The sequence below is a fragment of the Penicillium antarcticum genome (genome assembly GCF_028974205.1).
Source record: "Penicillium antarcticum strain IBT 31339 chromosome Unknown utg000005l_segment0_segment0, whole genome shotgun sequence".
Taxonomy (NCBI): domain Eukaryota; kingdom Fungi; phylum Ascomycota; class Eurotiomycetes; order Eurotiales; family Aspergillaceae; genus Penicillium; species Penicillium antarcticum.
The window spans coordinates 702,207-714,793 of NW_026695303.1; the positions used below are offsets into that span (position 1 = coordinate 702,207).

Sequence of the window (12,587 nt, forward strand, 5' to 3'; positions counted from 1 at the left end):
TGTTTCGGGATATCACAAGTGGATGGGACGCGGGAGATCTTGACTTGTTTCATCGTGGAATACGAAGTTCATGGATTGATTGAGAAGGTGAGTGTGAGGATGAGAGGATGGGTGAGGGTTTCAAAAGGTTAGCTGTTCTGACAAAGACCCTCAGCTCGGCAGCTACAACGACAGGACCGTGACTCAATAAGAAAGTGTACCGGCAGTTTCAACTCAATTCAGCTCATTTTAAAGGGGTATTTCGTAATGTAGATTCAGTCAGTGTTCTACATACGCACAATAGAGGATAATAACATTATATGCTAAACAATAGTCACGGGCGAGACAATACTTACAGATACCCGCCCACAATGGGGCCGACATACACGATTATTATACGATTTTTATTATTGACTGCGAATTACAACCTATGCAGCAGAAGGTTAATATGCCAGCATGAAGGTACAGAATGGCAGCGGGATTCAGAAGCACTAACCATGATTGATGAAGTGATTCACTGTACTCCAAAAGAGAGCGAATAGCTCAAATCTGAATAAGACTACCAAAATATCTCATGACCCCCAAGTATTAGCCCCAGCCAACGCAGCCAAAGCAAAATGACTCCCAAGCGTCGGCCTAGCACGGAAAGAATAAGAATTACCCGCAACATACTGCCCACTATCCTGGACCCAATAGCGATCGGAAAACGGCGCGGAATTCAACCCATTAGAAACATAAACATGCAAATCCTTAATAAACAACTCCCTGGCTGATCCAGTAACAGTAGCAGCAACGAAAGACTGCCAATTCGTCTGGCCCCATCCAATCGCGCCGTCAAGCGCCACGCCTGCTTCCTGTCGGACTGTTGGATAGAAATCTGCTGTGGCGTTGTATGTTTCTTCTGGGAAAACATCCAGATTGAAGAGGAGGTCTGGGTAGTGATTGTAGACGAGGAACCAGGGTGTGATACCGTACTGGATAAGGAAGCGTGTCCCTGCAGCATCTGTGCCGAGGTGGTCTGTCCAGATCTTTTCTGCAAAGGATTTGCCTGCTGTTGTGTAGTTTGCTTGGTTTGTTAGGGCGCCGTATGTTGCAAGGCCTATGGCTGCTTTTACGGCGAGGTTTGTTTGGTTGGCTAGTTCGCCTAGGGCGTCGTTGAGAGACAGTTGGGCGGTGGGATAGAGGCCATTTGCGTAGATGTATTCGGCGTACTGGGTGAGCTGGCTGGCATACGTTGTTGCTAGGTCTGTTTTTCCTGTTGCTAGCTGGTAGGCGTAAGTCATGATTATTATGTTGCCGCTTTCTTCGATGGGCATTTCTTCGCCGTCTTCTGGGTGACCTGTTGCGTTTGGATAGCTGGCGCCGATTTCGTGGACTGCGTAGTCTTTCGTGTAGGCGTTGCTCCCGGTATATTGAAGAATCGGGTCTAGGAGGAGCTTCAGGTAGTCTGGGCTGAGGATGTAGAATATTGGGAAGGTTGCGAAGATCACGTCTACAGTGTTGATGTTGCCGTCGCTCGAGATCTCTTTGATGAATGCCCGTGTTGCGTCGGTATCGAGAGATTCGTTGGGGATCGTGATTTCGATGCCACCGTAGACTTGGCGAGTGGAGAGAGCGAGGATATCCGAGTAGTTCGATCCATAGCTCGAAACACCTGTTGACTGTACCAACTCGTCAAACGTCACTGATTCCTCGTTCGCATCAGAGTAATCGTCGAGGAAATAAGAGACTGCATCCACGGTATCGGCGTGAGTTGCTCGGTAGTATCCTGTCTGGGCTTCACCAAGGAAATTGATCGACTCTTCACGCACATGACCGACCGCAAAGGTGACGGCCACTTCCTTGGCCGTTGTTCCAAGATCGTGCGCGAAGCCAACTACGCCGTTAGCAGTCCACTCAGCGTGTGTGCCTGACAAAGTTCCATTCGAGATGAAGCTTTGGCGCACCGAGGCGGACGGCCCCGAGGCAGTGGAGAGAGAGCCCCCGCTCACAGGGCGAGTGGCGTAGACGGCGCTTCCCCACAGCGCTTGGCCATTGCTGTTCTCCGAGTATGTCGATGCATCTGCGCCCTCGATTTGGAACACACCAGTCGTACTCTTTTTCGAATAGCTCCAGCTGACATCACTGGATTGCCCGACCCAGCTGTGGTCGAGATCAGAATAAATCTGAACCGAGCTGGAGTCGCCTGCCGCGAGAGTCACAGTCAAATACGAGAAAGGTAACGATTGACGGAGATAATTCTTAGGCGAAATCGGCGAGAAGAAGTCCAGTGTAAATGTCCGTAATCCAGCTTCCACCATAAAAGTCGAATGAGTTGAGGTGTAAGTTGCCTGAGTGACAGTGCCGGATTTGGTTCCGCTCAGGGGTACCTGAACCCCAAACAAATTATACGCGACACCATCCACACGCGCCGTAACCGACCAGATCAGATCATTGCCCGCCCAAAACTGCGCTCTGCTGGAGGAAAGTGATGCGACCGAGTTTCCGGGGATCCACGCTGCCGATCAAGTCAATGAGATTCCGGGGATGATCAGCGATCAACACGCACCAGAGAGGTAGGGGCTCCGCACCGCCAACGGGTACGACGGAGGTTTGATGGGGGAGTATGTGATGGCCCCGCCGGTTGGAAGCGACGATATCATAACGAACACTGCCGCAAGGGCGGACTGGGGGTTGAACCAGCGCATCTCGTGTCAACAACAGCGTAAACACGCGAGTTCAACACGTTAGGAGATCGAAGATCGAGGATCGAGATATGAATAAAGGGATGAGTTGTGCGCCCTTGCCATCTTTTCTTCTGGCAATCAAGGGCTTCAAATACCCCCGAGAATGCATCTCGCGTGGCAGCTACCCGATCACAACATGTCCAGTGCGCCTTGCGTGAGCCGCCCTAATGCGCATCACTTCCCGTCTTCTCTGTCGAGGTGCTGAGGTTGCATTGAAGTCTAAGAAAATGTATACAAGCACGTCATACGGTGAGCTAATGAGGATCTGATCTCCAATCGGATTCTTTGTATAGTCGACAGGCGAGAGCCGAGTCTGTATGGTGTCATGGGGCATTTTAGTTGCTCCCTGGAGCTAACTCCAACTCATTTCGGCAAATACCATCACAGCTCAACCTTGATTTGAGTGCCTTGACAACTTATTCCGAATTAGCTCCTCGCATATGCCAATGTTTGCTTAGTCTGTGCCAAGTGCTCCCGGCTGATTCTCCGCACATTCAATGCTCAGATCATGGTGCGGGGCTTCAACAAGTAGGAGCTACACCGTATTTTCGAGTTGAATGTTAATCATAATTCCGATCCGAAATTTATTTGATTCTATTCGATAGTGTGATACATAGTCGGTACCATGTAGGACGTCTTAGGCTCTGTAGAACACTTCTCAAGCTCGTACGAGATTTATACAAGGTCAACTTATATAGACAATTATTGTCTAATATGTGCATACTAACAGGGACTATTTCAATAGAGGCCATCTGTGTTGAAGATATAGTTCTCTTCCACTTGCCTGATCGGTTAGGGGAAAGGGTAATGGGTCTTTTGTAGACTTCCGAGAAATATGAAAGGCGACGTGTTTGATTCAGTTGTCAGACCTCATTCTTTAGTACCTACGAATCAAGTTATATCATGATCCTGAAGCTTAGTAGATAAAAAGCCCCTTTTTTTGCATCATCTCTTCCGATCTTAGCGGCTTTGTGCACTATTGAAACCTCTATATATCTTACTAACAAAATTTGCTGCTTTTGTGAGCCAATCCTAAGCTCATCTTATTGAATATACATATAGCTCACTAAAAGCAAAGAGTAATTTATGGCAGTATTAGGAAGGAGAAAACGCAGCTCATGGTTCTGTATCTAAGAACAGGAAGGAAGCAAGCGCAGTGACTCCTACCTAAGCTGCACTTTATATCGACATTTCCTCTCTCATCATTCATTCGCATCATCGTCATTCGGTTGATATCTACTCATTCACAATTTCAGGACTGTCATGCTCATTCACTAGATGCATCTGATGATCCGAGTTTCCATGTGATGATCATGAATCTGGACCAGACCTTTCGTCCTAGAGGACTGCGAGCCACAAGATCGACGTACTCAATGACTATTGGCACACTCACACATGGCCTTCCTGATTTGACTTGAAGACTCGTAGCTCATCATGCTGTCGTTTCTGCAGTTATCAACAATGCCTCCGGAGCCACCCCCCTCGTCGGATATTGATGCCGCTTTTGAGGCATCAACCAACTTCGCCGATCTCCCAAGTCTGATCGGTCCCACAAAACATTGTTGTTGCGCCATAATGTCGGAAACACGCATTTGGTCCAACAACTCCAACGGACAGCCTCGACTCAAATGTGACCGCGGTACCCTCAAAAAGAGGGAATGCAAGCCCTGCCCACATGAGCTTCTGAGGGAACAAGCGGCTGCGTGTCAGTCCTCATCCCCGCCTGCTCGCTGCGCTCCTCACAAGGGAGAGGGTATCCGCTGGGGCATTTGCGATGCCTTTCAACGCCATATGTACGAGAGCAAGAAGGTTGCCAAGGAAGCTATGATTGAGGGTGGTGCAGCTGCTGATGTTGCCAGCTCTATGGAGAAGGGTACTTTCTCTGGTGCTAATTTTGAATCTCATACTGACACTCCCACTGCTGCAAATGCCACCCATGTTGAAGATGCTAGCCCTCTCACGTTTACTATCCCTCCAGTTTTTATGTCTGCCGCCCGTCGCTGGCTCATATTCATCTAATTTTGATGATGATTCTTATTTCTTTAGCAGCTGTGCCTGCTATGCGTTCGGGCGTCTCGTTCCTCATGCCCAGCCGGGAAGATGCCGTTCTCACTCGCCACTGGGCCCTGTCTCTGTTCTCCGGGGTAAAGGGGTAGAGCTTGGTCATTTGGTACGTTGTCACTGTGCTAGATACTGGACAACTGGAAAACGATTCGGGAGGATGATTGATCATCAACTGAAGCGTTTCTTTTCATCTTTCTTGTGTAACAAAAAGGCTTTATTTCTTTCATCCACAGATACTGCTTGTTAGGAGAAATATTCTATTCTGATTCAGTGACCTCTCACATATCGTAAATCTTTCTTTGTTGTGAAAACGGCACGTGGACGACGAGGTGGGAAGAACATACCTCGCACGCTTTCCCTTAGGCTGCAGCAACAACCATCATAAGGAATCTCCTTGGATATCCATGGATAAATGCAGCTCATATCGACAAATCTAAATTTGTATTTATCAAACAATAAACACGAAGGTGTCTACTGCAGAAGAAAGAAAAAAAGAAGAAAAAAAAAAAAAAAGAAGCCCACCGAGAAATCCACAAGCGCAGGGGATTGAATCAGCCCTCTTTCTACAAGTTTTTTTCTTGAAGAAGCTTAGCCATTAAGCCACTACCGACTTGCCTCGTATCTTAGATAATTTTTGGTGTGAAATGTACTAGGAGAAATAGGGACTTATAATTATGAAACTATCAAGGAGGATGGAGCCTAAGGAGAAAAAAGCTAGCGAAGACAAAGGTGCCCCATCGCAAGCGCAAAAATGAGCTCGCCCACGCTGTAAAGCTTATTCTTGCAGAGACTGTCGTATTCACCGCTAGATTTTTGAAATGGGGTTGTTGAACTGGAACCCGCTCAGTTGTTGATAGAGGTAGGTTGGCCAGGCCCCGCTTATATACTTGCACGTGACTATTACATATCACGTGTCGATCCACTTATTGTCATCTCTTGACTCTATCAACATGTCAATTCCTTGATACAAAGCCGAAGACTGCTATATCACATATCTCATTATGGCTTTTGTCGCCACAGGAGCGTGCTACTTTGATACCATTCTAACGTCGGTTCTTACCCAACCTCTCCGTAATCGCTTTAATATCTAAGGTCTATCAGAGTGCCTCATTACCCCAATGAAGATGAGAAGCTTCGAGCTTCAACTATCAGTCATCGTCGGGGAGGAAATTGCCCAAATACACTCGAGGTCCTAGGGCAATTAATGCAACGCGGACCGTCCAACAACGAGTCATCTTTGAATCTGATCACTGTTCTCCCTTCCAGATCGTCGGAAGCATCCCAATCCTTGAAAAAAAGTCTTGGTGATCAGGTCCAGTTGGATAATTGTATTTACCGAGAACAATTCAACGAGCCAGCATCCAGCTATGTCATCAAGAGCCAAGAGACTGGCAGCAGAACAATTGTCAATCATAATGAGCTGCCGGATATGACTCTTGAGGAATTCCAGATTGCAGTCGAGAATCTGCCTAAGGTAGCTCGTCAGTTCTTGTTTCACTTTGAGGTATGTTCAATTTGGACCGGGTGGTCTTCATTAGTCTCAATCGGGCACATTTGATGCTAACAATTCGGAAGGGTCGTATACCAGATGTAACAACTAAATGCACTGAGTACATCCGGCACCACTACCCGGGTGCCCAGATCAGTGTTGAAGTAGAAAAGCCAGGTCGGCCTGGCTTGCAGGAGCTTGCAGAGACAGCAGACATTGTCTTCTTTTCAAAGGGATGGGCGCAGGTGAGATTATATTCCTTGTGGCATCTTCAGCCGCATATCTAATATCTACACAGAATGAGGGATATGCCTCTGCCGAGGAATGTTTGCGGAAGCAATCACTGAAAGCATGCCAAGCGTAAGCCGCAATTTCGCATCCATGGACGTCTTTGAAGAATACAATTTGATGACACTGATTTATACAGCTCGTTGCTCTTTTGCACTTGGGGAGATGCCGGTGCTGCAGCCTTTGAACGGTATGCTGGTGAGATACTTCATGTCCCGGCACATACTGAGGAAAATATGCGGATTGCGGAGTAAGTCGGAAGTTGTCCTATTCAAATCTATTATACTAAGAGGCTATAGCACTATCGGAGCTGGGGACACCTTCATCGCAGGGATTTTATATGGCTTAGTTTATCATTGCAAGGATTGGGACTTTGGAAGAAGACTTAAATTTGCAAACTACCTTGCAGGTCTCAAAATAACACAGGAGGGGTTTTCATGTCTACATAGGGCATTGGACTCTCAATTATATTGAATGGCCACGGCCTGAGACTCTATAGAGCTTTATAGAACTATATAAATCCAAAGCTATAGAATTAACCCAGCAGTGAGCCCTATCTTGCGTTGAGCTTAACCGCTGATTGAAGATATATATTTGGAAAGATATATACTTGGAAACAAGTCCGTATAGCATGTACTCTTACGAATTCAGCGTTGACACTACCCAAGTACAATTCAATTCCATGCTGATGTAAGGTAACCTAGACTATCTAACAGATGCAAAGAAATTCAGGTCAATCATACATTTTTTGCAGAAGATCAGCGCATGTAAGTGTGTAGGACTAAATATTTTTCGTTAACCTTCGGGCGGGAACAAGCGGCAGGTAGGTAAGGAAAACTTCCTATCGCGACACGTGATCTTGGATCTCCAAGGGCGGTAGGTAACAAAAAATATTCTGCCATCAACTTTTCGATCTCGGGCTACTTTTGCACGATCTATTTCATTCCAACTTTCACAAAAATTGCAGTCACCATGGCCGCTGTTTACAAGACTGTCTCAAAGAAGAAGGCTCAGCAGCCAATGGAGGAGCTGGACGACGAGGACATTGAGATGGAAGAGCTCCTGGCTGCGGAGGACGACACCACTGATAGCGAGGAAGAAGAAGAAGATGAGGGAGTCGAGGAGGCAAAGAAGCAACTCGCCTCTGGCTTTATGCCCAAGACCCGGGTACTCATTCTAACTTCGAGAGGTGCTTCATACCGGTAAGGACATCGCACTTTGAAAAGAATGCTGAATCGTGTTGCTGATCTGTGATAATTGCTTTCAGTCACCGTCACTTGATGTCAGATATCTGCGGTCTCCTCCCCCACACCCACAAAGAGACCAAGCTCGACACAAAAAAGAAGACCGCTGGCTACAACCTTCTCCTCAACTCCCTCGCCGACCTGCACTCATGCAATGTCATCTTCTTCCTCGAGGCCAAGAAGAACGGCCAGGATCTCTACCTCTGGCTGTCGCGTCCTCCTAACGGACCCACAATCAAGTTCCACCTCAACAACTTGCACACCATGGGAGAGCTCGGCGCAGGATTCGCAGGAAACTGCCTCAAGGGTGGTCGCGGCCTAGTCGTGTTTGACCGATCCTTCGACGAACAAGGCCCCGATATGGGCGTTGCTGGCAGTGAATATCGGGCGCTTGTCCGAGAGATGTTGCGCGGAGTGTTCTGTGTCCCCAAGCGTGGCGTCAGAGGCATGAAGCCTTTTGTCGATCGCATTATCGGTATCTTCGGTGTGGATGGCAAAATCTGGATTCGCGTTTACGAGATCCGTGAGTCTGAGGCTGGTAAGAAGAAGGAGGGCGAGGAGGCCAAGACCGTACCTAAGGGCAAGGACGGTCAGCCCGAGGTTTCTCTGGTTGAGATCGGTCCCCGCTTCGTCTTGACCCCCATTGTCATTCTGGAGGGCAGCTTCGGTGGTCCCGTCATCTACGAGAACAAGGAATACGTCAGCCCCAACCAGGTCCGTCGTGAGATCCGCACGAGCAAGGCTGGTCGCTATTCCCAGCGCCGAGATGACCAGACCGACCGGGTGGCCAAGCGCTCCGGTCTGGGTCTGTCCGAAAACTCCGCGCGGAAGCCGGATGCCTTGGACACAAGGAAGCTATTTGCATAGGGGGTCTGTGTTTTTGTTTCGTCGTGCTATTTCTAGACTTGATATCCCTCGGGATGATGTTTCGACTACATGTGTATATTTGATGCGACGCTCTCATCATGGTCCGTTAAGGCGTCGGGGCAATGTCTCATCCTGGTTAATTTCAAAAGTGATTATTTCCATCCTTCATCACGGCGCAACTCCCTAGTCTCACCTGTCAAGTCTCTGCGTTTGCGAAGTATATGCATTTAATCCTTGGATGTAAGGGGCAAGATTAGCTAAGCCCCATATAAAGATCGCCAATCCAACCCCCGTTCATCATAGCATAACCTTCTTTCAACATCCTCTATCATGGCATTCATTGTGCTGAATAGCTTTTTCTGGCTAGAAGAAGACCATTACATCACTATGCCTGCGTTCCAATCCACGTCTGTTTCTTTCGCCAGCCCCAACGGCGGGGTGTATGTCCAATAGACCCAACCGTTCACGCGACTGTTGCATCAATTCGCAACAGCACTGTCCAGCCTGATCCATACCTAGATCTCGAGAGACTATCTCTTCTTCTTCATCATAATTTATCAACCTGATCCAAAGAATATTCGAAAGGTAAATTCCCCACGGTGTATATTGTTGATATCTCATGAGTCATTCTGATGAGGATACATGTTCCCAGAATCAAAATAGGCCGTCATGACAGTTGAACATCTTGCAACGGAGCTTCTGCTCCAGATATTTCGATCGTGCGATTCAGTCTCCGATGTTTTCAACTTATCAGCAAGCTGTCGTCGACTCAATCGCGTCTTCAAATCGTCGAACAAACAGCAAATCATCGCCAATGTCGCAGAGACCCAATTTGGCCCCCTCAATGATATCATCCAAGTAGTGACGCAGAACGACAGCCAACCAGCTCATCAAATCCGACATGCGTCTATGTCCGATGCCCTCCTGAAACAAATCATCCAGATAGGTCTGGTGGCGCAAAAATGGGAAACAGTCTTCCCATTCAAGAAATGGAAAGCTGACTACGAGAATCGCCGCTCTCTCACTAATCAAGAGCGATTACGTGTGCGCCGCGCCGTGTATCGGATATGGCTATACCACAATGCATTCCATTCTCGGGCTTATGACAGACATTCTCGCAATATTCGCCATGTAGTCTTGGAACGGGCCCAGCTTCTCCATAACTGGTCAACCCAAGAGCTGGCCGAGATTGAAGACCTTCGTCTTGTCATGAGCGACGTTGTGCAGAATCACATCTGTCCCAGCAACGGCACTATTCAACGCAAGTTCCGCAAGCGGTATCCGGAGAGTAATCATCAGCTCTCTTTTAACATCCACCTGAATTATCCTCCACCATCAAATCCTATCTCGTTGCAGATTCAGTCGTCAGTCGGAAAAGCCCCGGGGTCTTCACTGCAACAATATTTCCATGTCGCCCACCCAAGCAACTTCACCGATTCACCAGCCAAATATCGGTCTCGATTTCGCAATGATCTTTCCCATGACCCCGGGTCAGAGGGCTGGGGAGATGAGATCCCGCATTACTACATCATCCAGGACATGATGAAGCTTGATCCTGGTCAAATCCTATGGTTGCGCGATCATGCTCTTTTGAAGGAGCAGGTGGAGGAGTATATATGCTCCCTGGGAGACTGGTTCCGCGATAATGGCGAGACATTCGGTGATACGTTGGAATATGTCATGAATGAGCGCGGTCTTGATGTTGGGGAGTTACGTTCGGCAGTTGTTGATCGTGACATGGGCATAGTGCTTGATTAGACAAAACGTTATGTGGCTAGTGTCAACTTTGTGGATTGTTTCGTTCTGGACTTTTCCATATGCGGGTCCATATGTGTTCTTTTCTCGACCGGACAGGTAATTGATAGTCCAGACAGCGTAGACATTGTCGTATAGGGGTTGGTGACTACAGCTGATTTGTTCTCCAAAGAGATCCGCCCCCTGTTGATCTTGTCATAAATTACGATCTACTCTCCCTGGCCCTTCTCTATAGGCGCTAATTATTAATACAGCACTATAAAAGCCCAGACCGGACAAGTAAATTGCCATGTGGAGCATGTGGGCCCAATCTTCAGCTCTAGGGACACTTTGTTTCCATCAGACTACAGTATGAGAGTTCGAGAAAGAATATACTGATTTTCGGAACTTTCATACAAAAAACACGCAGCCGCAATGGTAGACGCCCAAGTTCATTGCTCCAGCAAATTGCGGCAACCCAACGTAGAAACAAATCAAGCACACCAGTTGCGCGAAAAAGAAAAGGGATCAATTTCGTTGACGAGAAAGAGGTTAAACAAAAGAAAAAGAAAAGCGGGAGAAGGGAATCAAGCAGCCGGGTACATCAGTTCTTGGAGACCCCTGTCTTCCCAAATAGTTTCTCTACCAGATCCCGCCTGTGTATCATCTTTGTAGCCATTGAATTCCAGACTCCAGCACAGATCAAGACCATCTCAATATCACATCGCAAAAAGAAGAGTCGTGGCGGTCGGTGCGTCGTCCTCGCGAAGAGTGAAACTAGCAGCAGCCCTGCTTCTGCTCAGTGTCCTGTGGAGTGAAGTCGATGACGGGACGGCGGTCGCCGACCTGGTTGGAGCCACCCTCGCCGGAGTCGAGGGCCTTGCTGGAAACGATGCGGTATATTTCTGGAGGGATAAGCACAGGAAGCTAATGATTGGGAGAAGCGATCACCTACCTGTGAGGATATTTTGGAAGGCCAGCTCAACATTGCTGGCATCAAGGGCGGAGGTTTCGATGAATGAAAGGTTGTTCTCGCCTATTGGTTGTCAGCGCCACATAGTCAAGACTTCAGTTATCGGGGAACGCACTAGCGAATTGCTTGGCCTCCTCAGTAGGGACTGCACGCAGGTGGCGCAAATCGCTCTTGTTACCAACAAGCATGATAACGATGTTAGAGTCGGCGTGGTCCCGCAGCTCCTTCAACCACCGGTTGACATTCTCGTACGTCTGGTGCTTGCTGATATCGTACACGAGGAGGGCACCGACAGCGCCGCGGTAGTAGGCAGAGGTAATGGCACGGTAGCGCTCCTGACCAGCGGTATCCCAGATCTGCGCCTTGATTGTCTTCGAGTCGACTTGAATAGAACGGGTCGCAAACTCCACACCGATCGTTGACTTGGAGTCCAGATTGAATTCGTTACGGGTGAAACGACTCAACAGGTTAGATTTACCAACACCAGAGTCTCCGATAAGCACCACTATTCACCATGACAATAAGTCCACTGTCAGTCTTGTAATTTTCGGGACAAGGGGCGGATAATAGGAAGGCGGGCATCAGCAGAAGGTGGCAAGGTTACCTTTGAAGAGAAACTATGTGGCAATATTATCAGTATGTCGATACAAGACACAATAATGGTCTGAGTCAACTCACGTCATATTCGTCGTTGGCCATTTTGAATGTGATCGAGCTCAAGCTCGAGGGGTGATATTGAAGGGTGAGTGGCGGGGGATAGGTGAAGACTAGAAAGAGGGACTTGAGAGTGAAATAGATACGTCAGCACTAAGCCTGCAGACAGAAGCAAATAAAGGGGAGCACACACGGAAAGCAATGAGAATCAGTAGGGGAGTGATGTCTGTCTTTGGCCTCTCCTTAATGCCGGGCCCGGCTTAGCGGATCATGTGATCTGGTGTTTTCATCGCAGGCGGTCTGTGTTATCGGCAATATAGTTTGGTAGAGCTTCACTTTTGGACTTTGGCCGTTGCATCGCGCTGTCTAGTTGTCAGATAAGATTTCCCCCTGGACTGTCCTCAGGCTATCGCCTGGGCTGTGCTCAGGCTCTTGCCTGAGACGCCACCAGAATCATCTGATTGGTCGACTTTGCTCAGTACTTGAGCTTCACGTCGACACGGTTTTTCCTCCCTCTTCCCTTCTCTTCTCTTCTCTTCTCTGCCTTCCTTGTTTATCTCTCTTTCCCC

The 12,587-nt window shown here is 48.1% G+C and overlaps 6 protein-coding genes across 6 annotated transcripts; 4 read left to right on the forward strand and 2 right to left on the reverse strand.

The window, feature by feature from the left end:
• Nucleotides 1-551: 551 nt before the first annotated feature.
• Nucleotides 552-2,666, reverse strand: N7508_004924 (glutaminase family protein; the record flags this gene model as incomplete). Its single annotated transcript, XM_058462990.1, has 2 exons — nucleotides 552-2,476; nucleotides 2,528-2,666. The coding sequence occupies 2 exons, from the start codon at nucleotides 2,664-2,666 to the stop codon at nucleotides 552-554; spliced, it is 2,064 nt and encodes a 687-aa protein (XP_058319468.1).
• A 1,500-nt stretch (nucleotides 2,667-4,166) lies between these two features.
• N7508_004925 (uncharacterized protein) lies at nucleotides 4,167-4,724 on the forward strand (the record flags this gene model as incomplete). The annotated part of the gene is made up of 1 exon (XM_058462991.1): nucleotides 4,167-4,724. The coding sequence occupies one exon, from the start codon at nucleotides 4,167-4,169 to the stop codon at nucleotides 4,722-4,724; it is 558 nt and encodes a 185-aa protein (XP_058319469.1).
• A 1,046-nt stretch (nucleotides 4,725-5,770) lies between these two features.
• On the forward strand, nucleotides 5,771-7,020 carry N7508_004926 (uncharacterized protein; the record flags this gene model as incomplete). The annotated part of the gene is made up of 6 exons (XM_058462992.1): nucleotides 5,771-5,817; nucleotides 5,871-6,273; nucleotides 6,345-6,503; nucleotides 6,557-6,618; nucleotides 6,686-6,796; nucleotides 6,846-7,020. 6 exons carry the CDS (start codon nucleotides 5,771-5,773, stop codon nucleotides 7,018-7,020), a joined length of 957 nt encoding a protein of 318 aa, XP_058319470.1.
• Nucleotides 7,021-7,518: 498 nt separating this feature from the next.
• N7508_004927 (ribosome biogenesis protein BRX1) lies at nucleotides 7,519-8,657 on the forward strand (the record flags this gene model as incomplete). The annotated part of the gene is made up of 2 exons (XM_058462993.1): nucleotides 7,519-7,748; nucleotides 7,814-8,657. The coding sequence occupies 2 exons, from the start codon at nucleotides 7,519-7,521 to the stop codon at nucleotides 8,655-8,657; spliced, it is 1,074 nt and encodes a 357-aa protein (XP_058319471.1).
• Nucleotides 8,658-9,326: 669 nt separating this feature from the next.
• Nucleotides 9,327-10,415, forward strand: N7508_004928 (F-box protein; the record flags this gene model as incomplete). The annotated part of the gene is made up of 1 exon (XM_058462994.1): nucleotides 9,327-10,415. The coding sequence occupies one exon, from the start codon at nucleotides 9,327-9,329 to the stop codon at nucleotides 10,413-10,415; it is 1,089 nt and encodes a 362-aa protein (XP_058319472.1).
• A 753-nt stretch (nucleotides 10,416-11,168) lies between these two features.
• Nucleotides 11,169-12,063, reverse strand: N7508_004929 (Rab family GTPase; the record flags this gene model as incomplete). The annotated part of the gene is made up of 5 exons (XM_058462995.1): nucleotides 11,169-11,296; nucleotides 11,347-11,427; nucleotides 11,480-11,869; nucleotides 11,969-11,981; nucleotides 12,043-12,063. 5 exons carry the CDS (start codon nucleotides 12,061-12,063, stop codon nucleotides 11,169-11,171), a joined length of 633 nt encoding a protein of 210 aa, XP_058319473.1.
• Nucleotides 12,064-12,587: the final 524 nt, after the last annotated feature.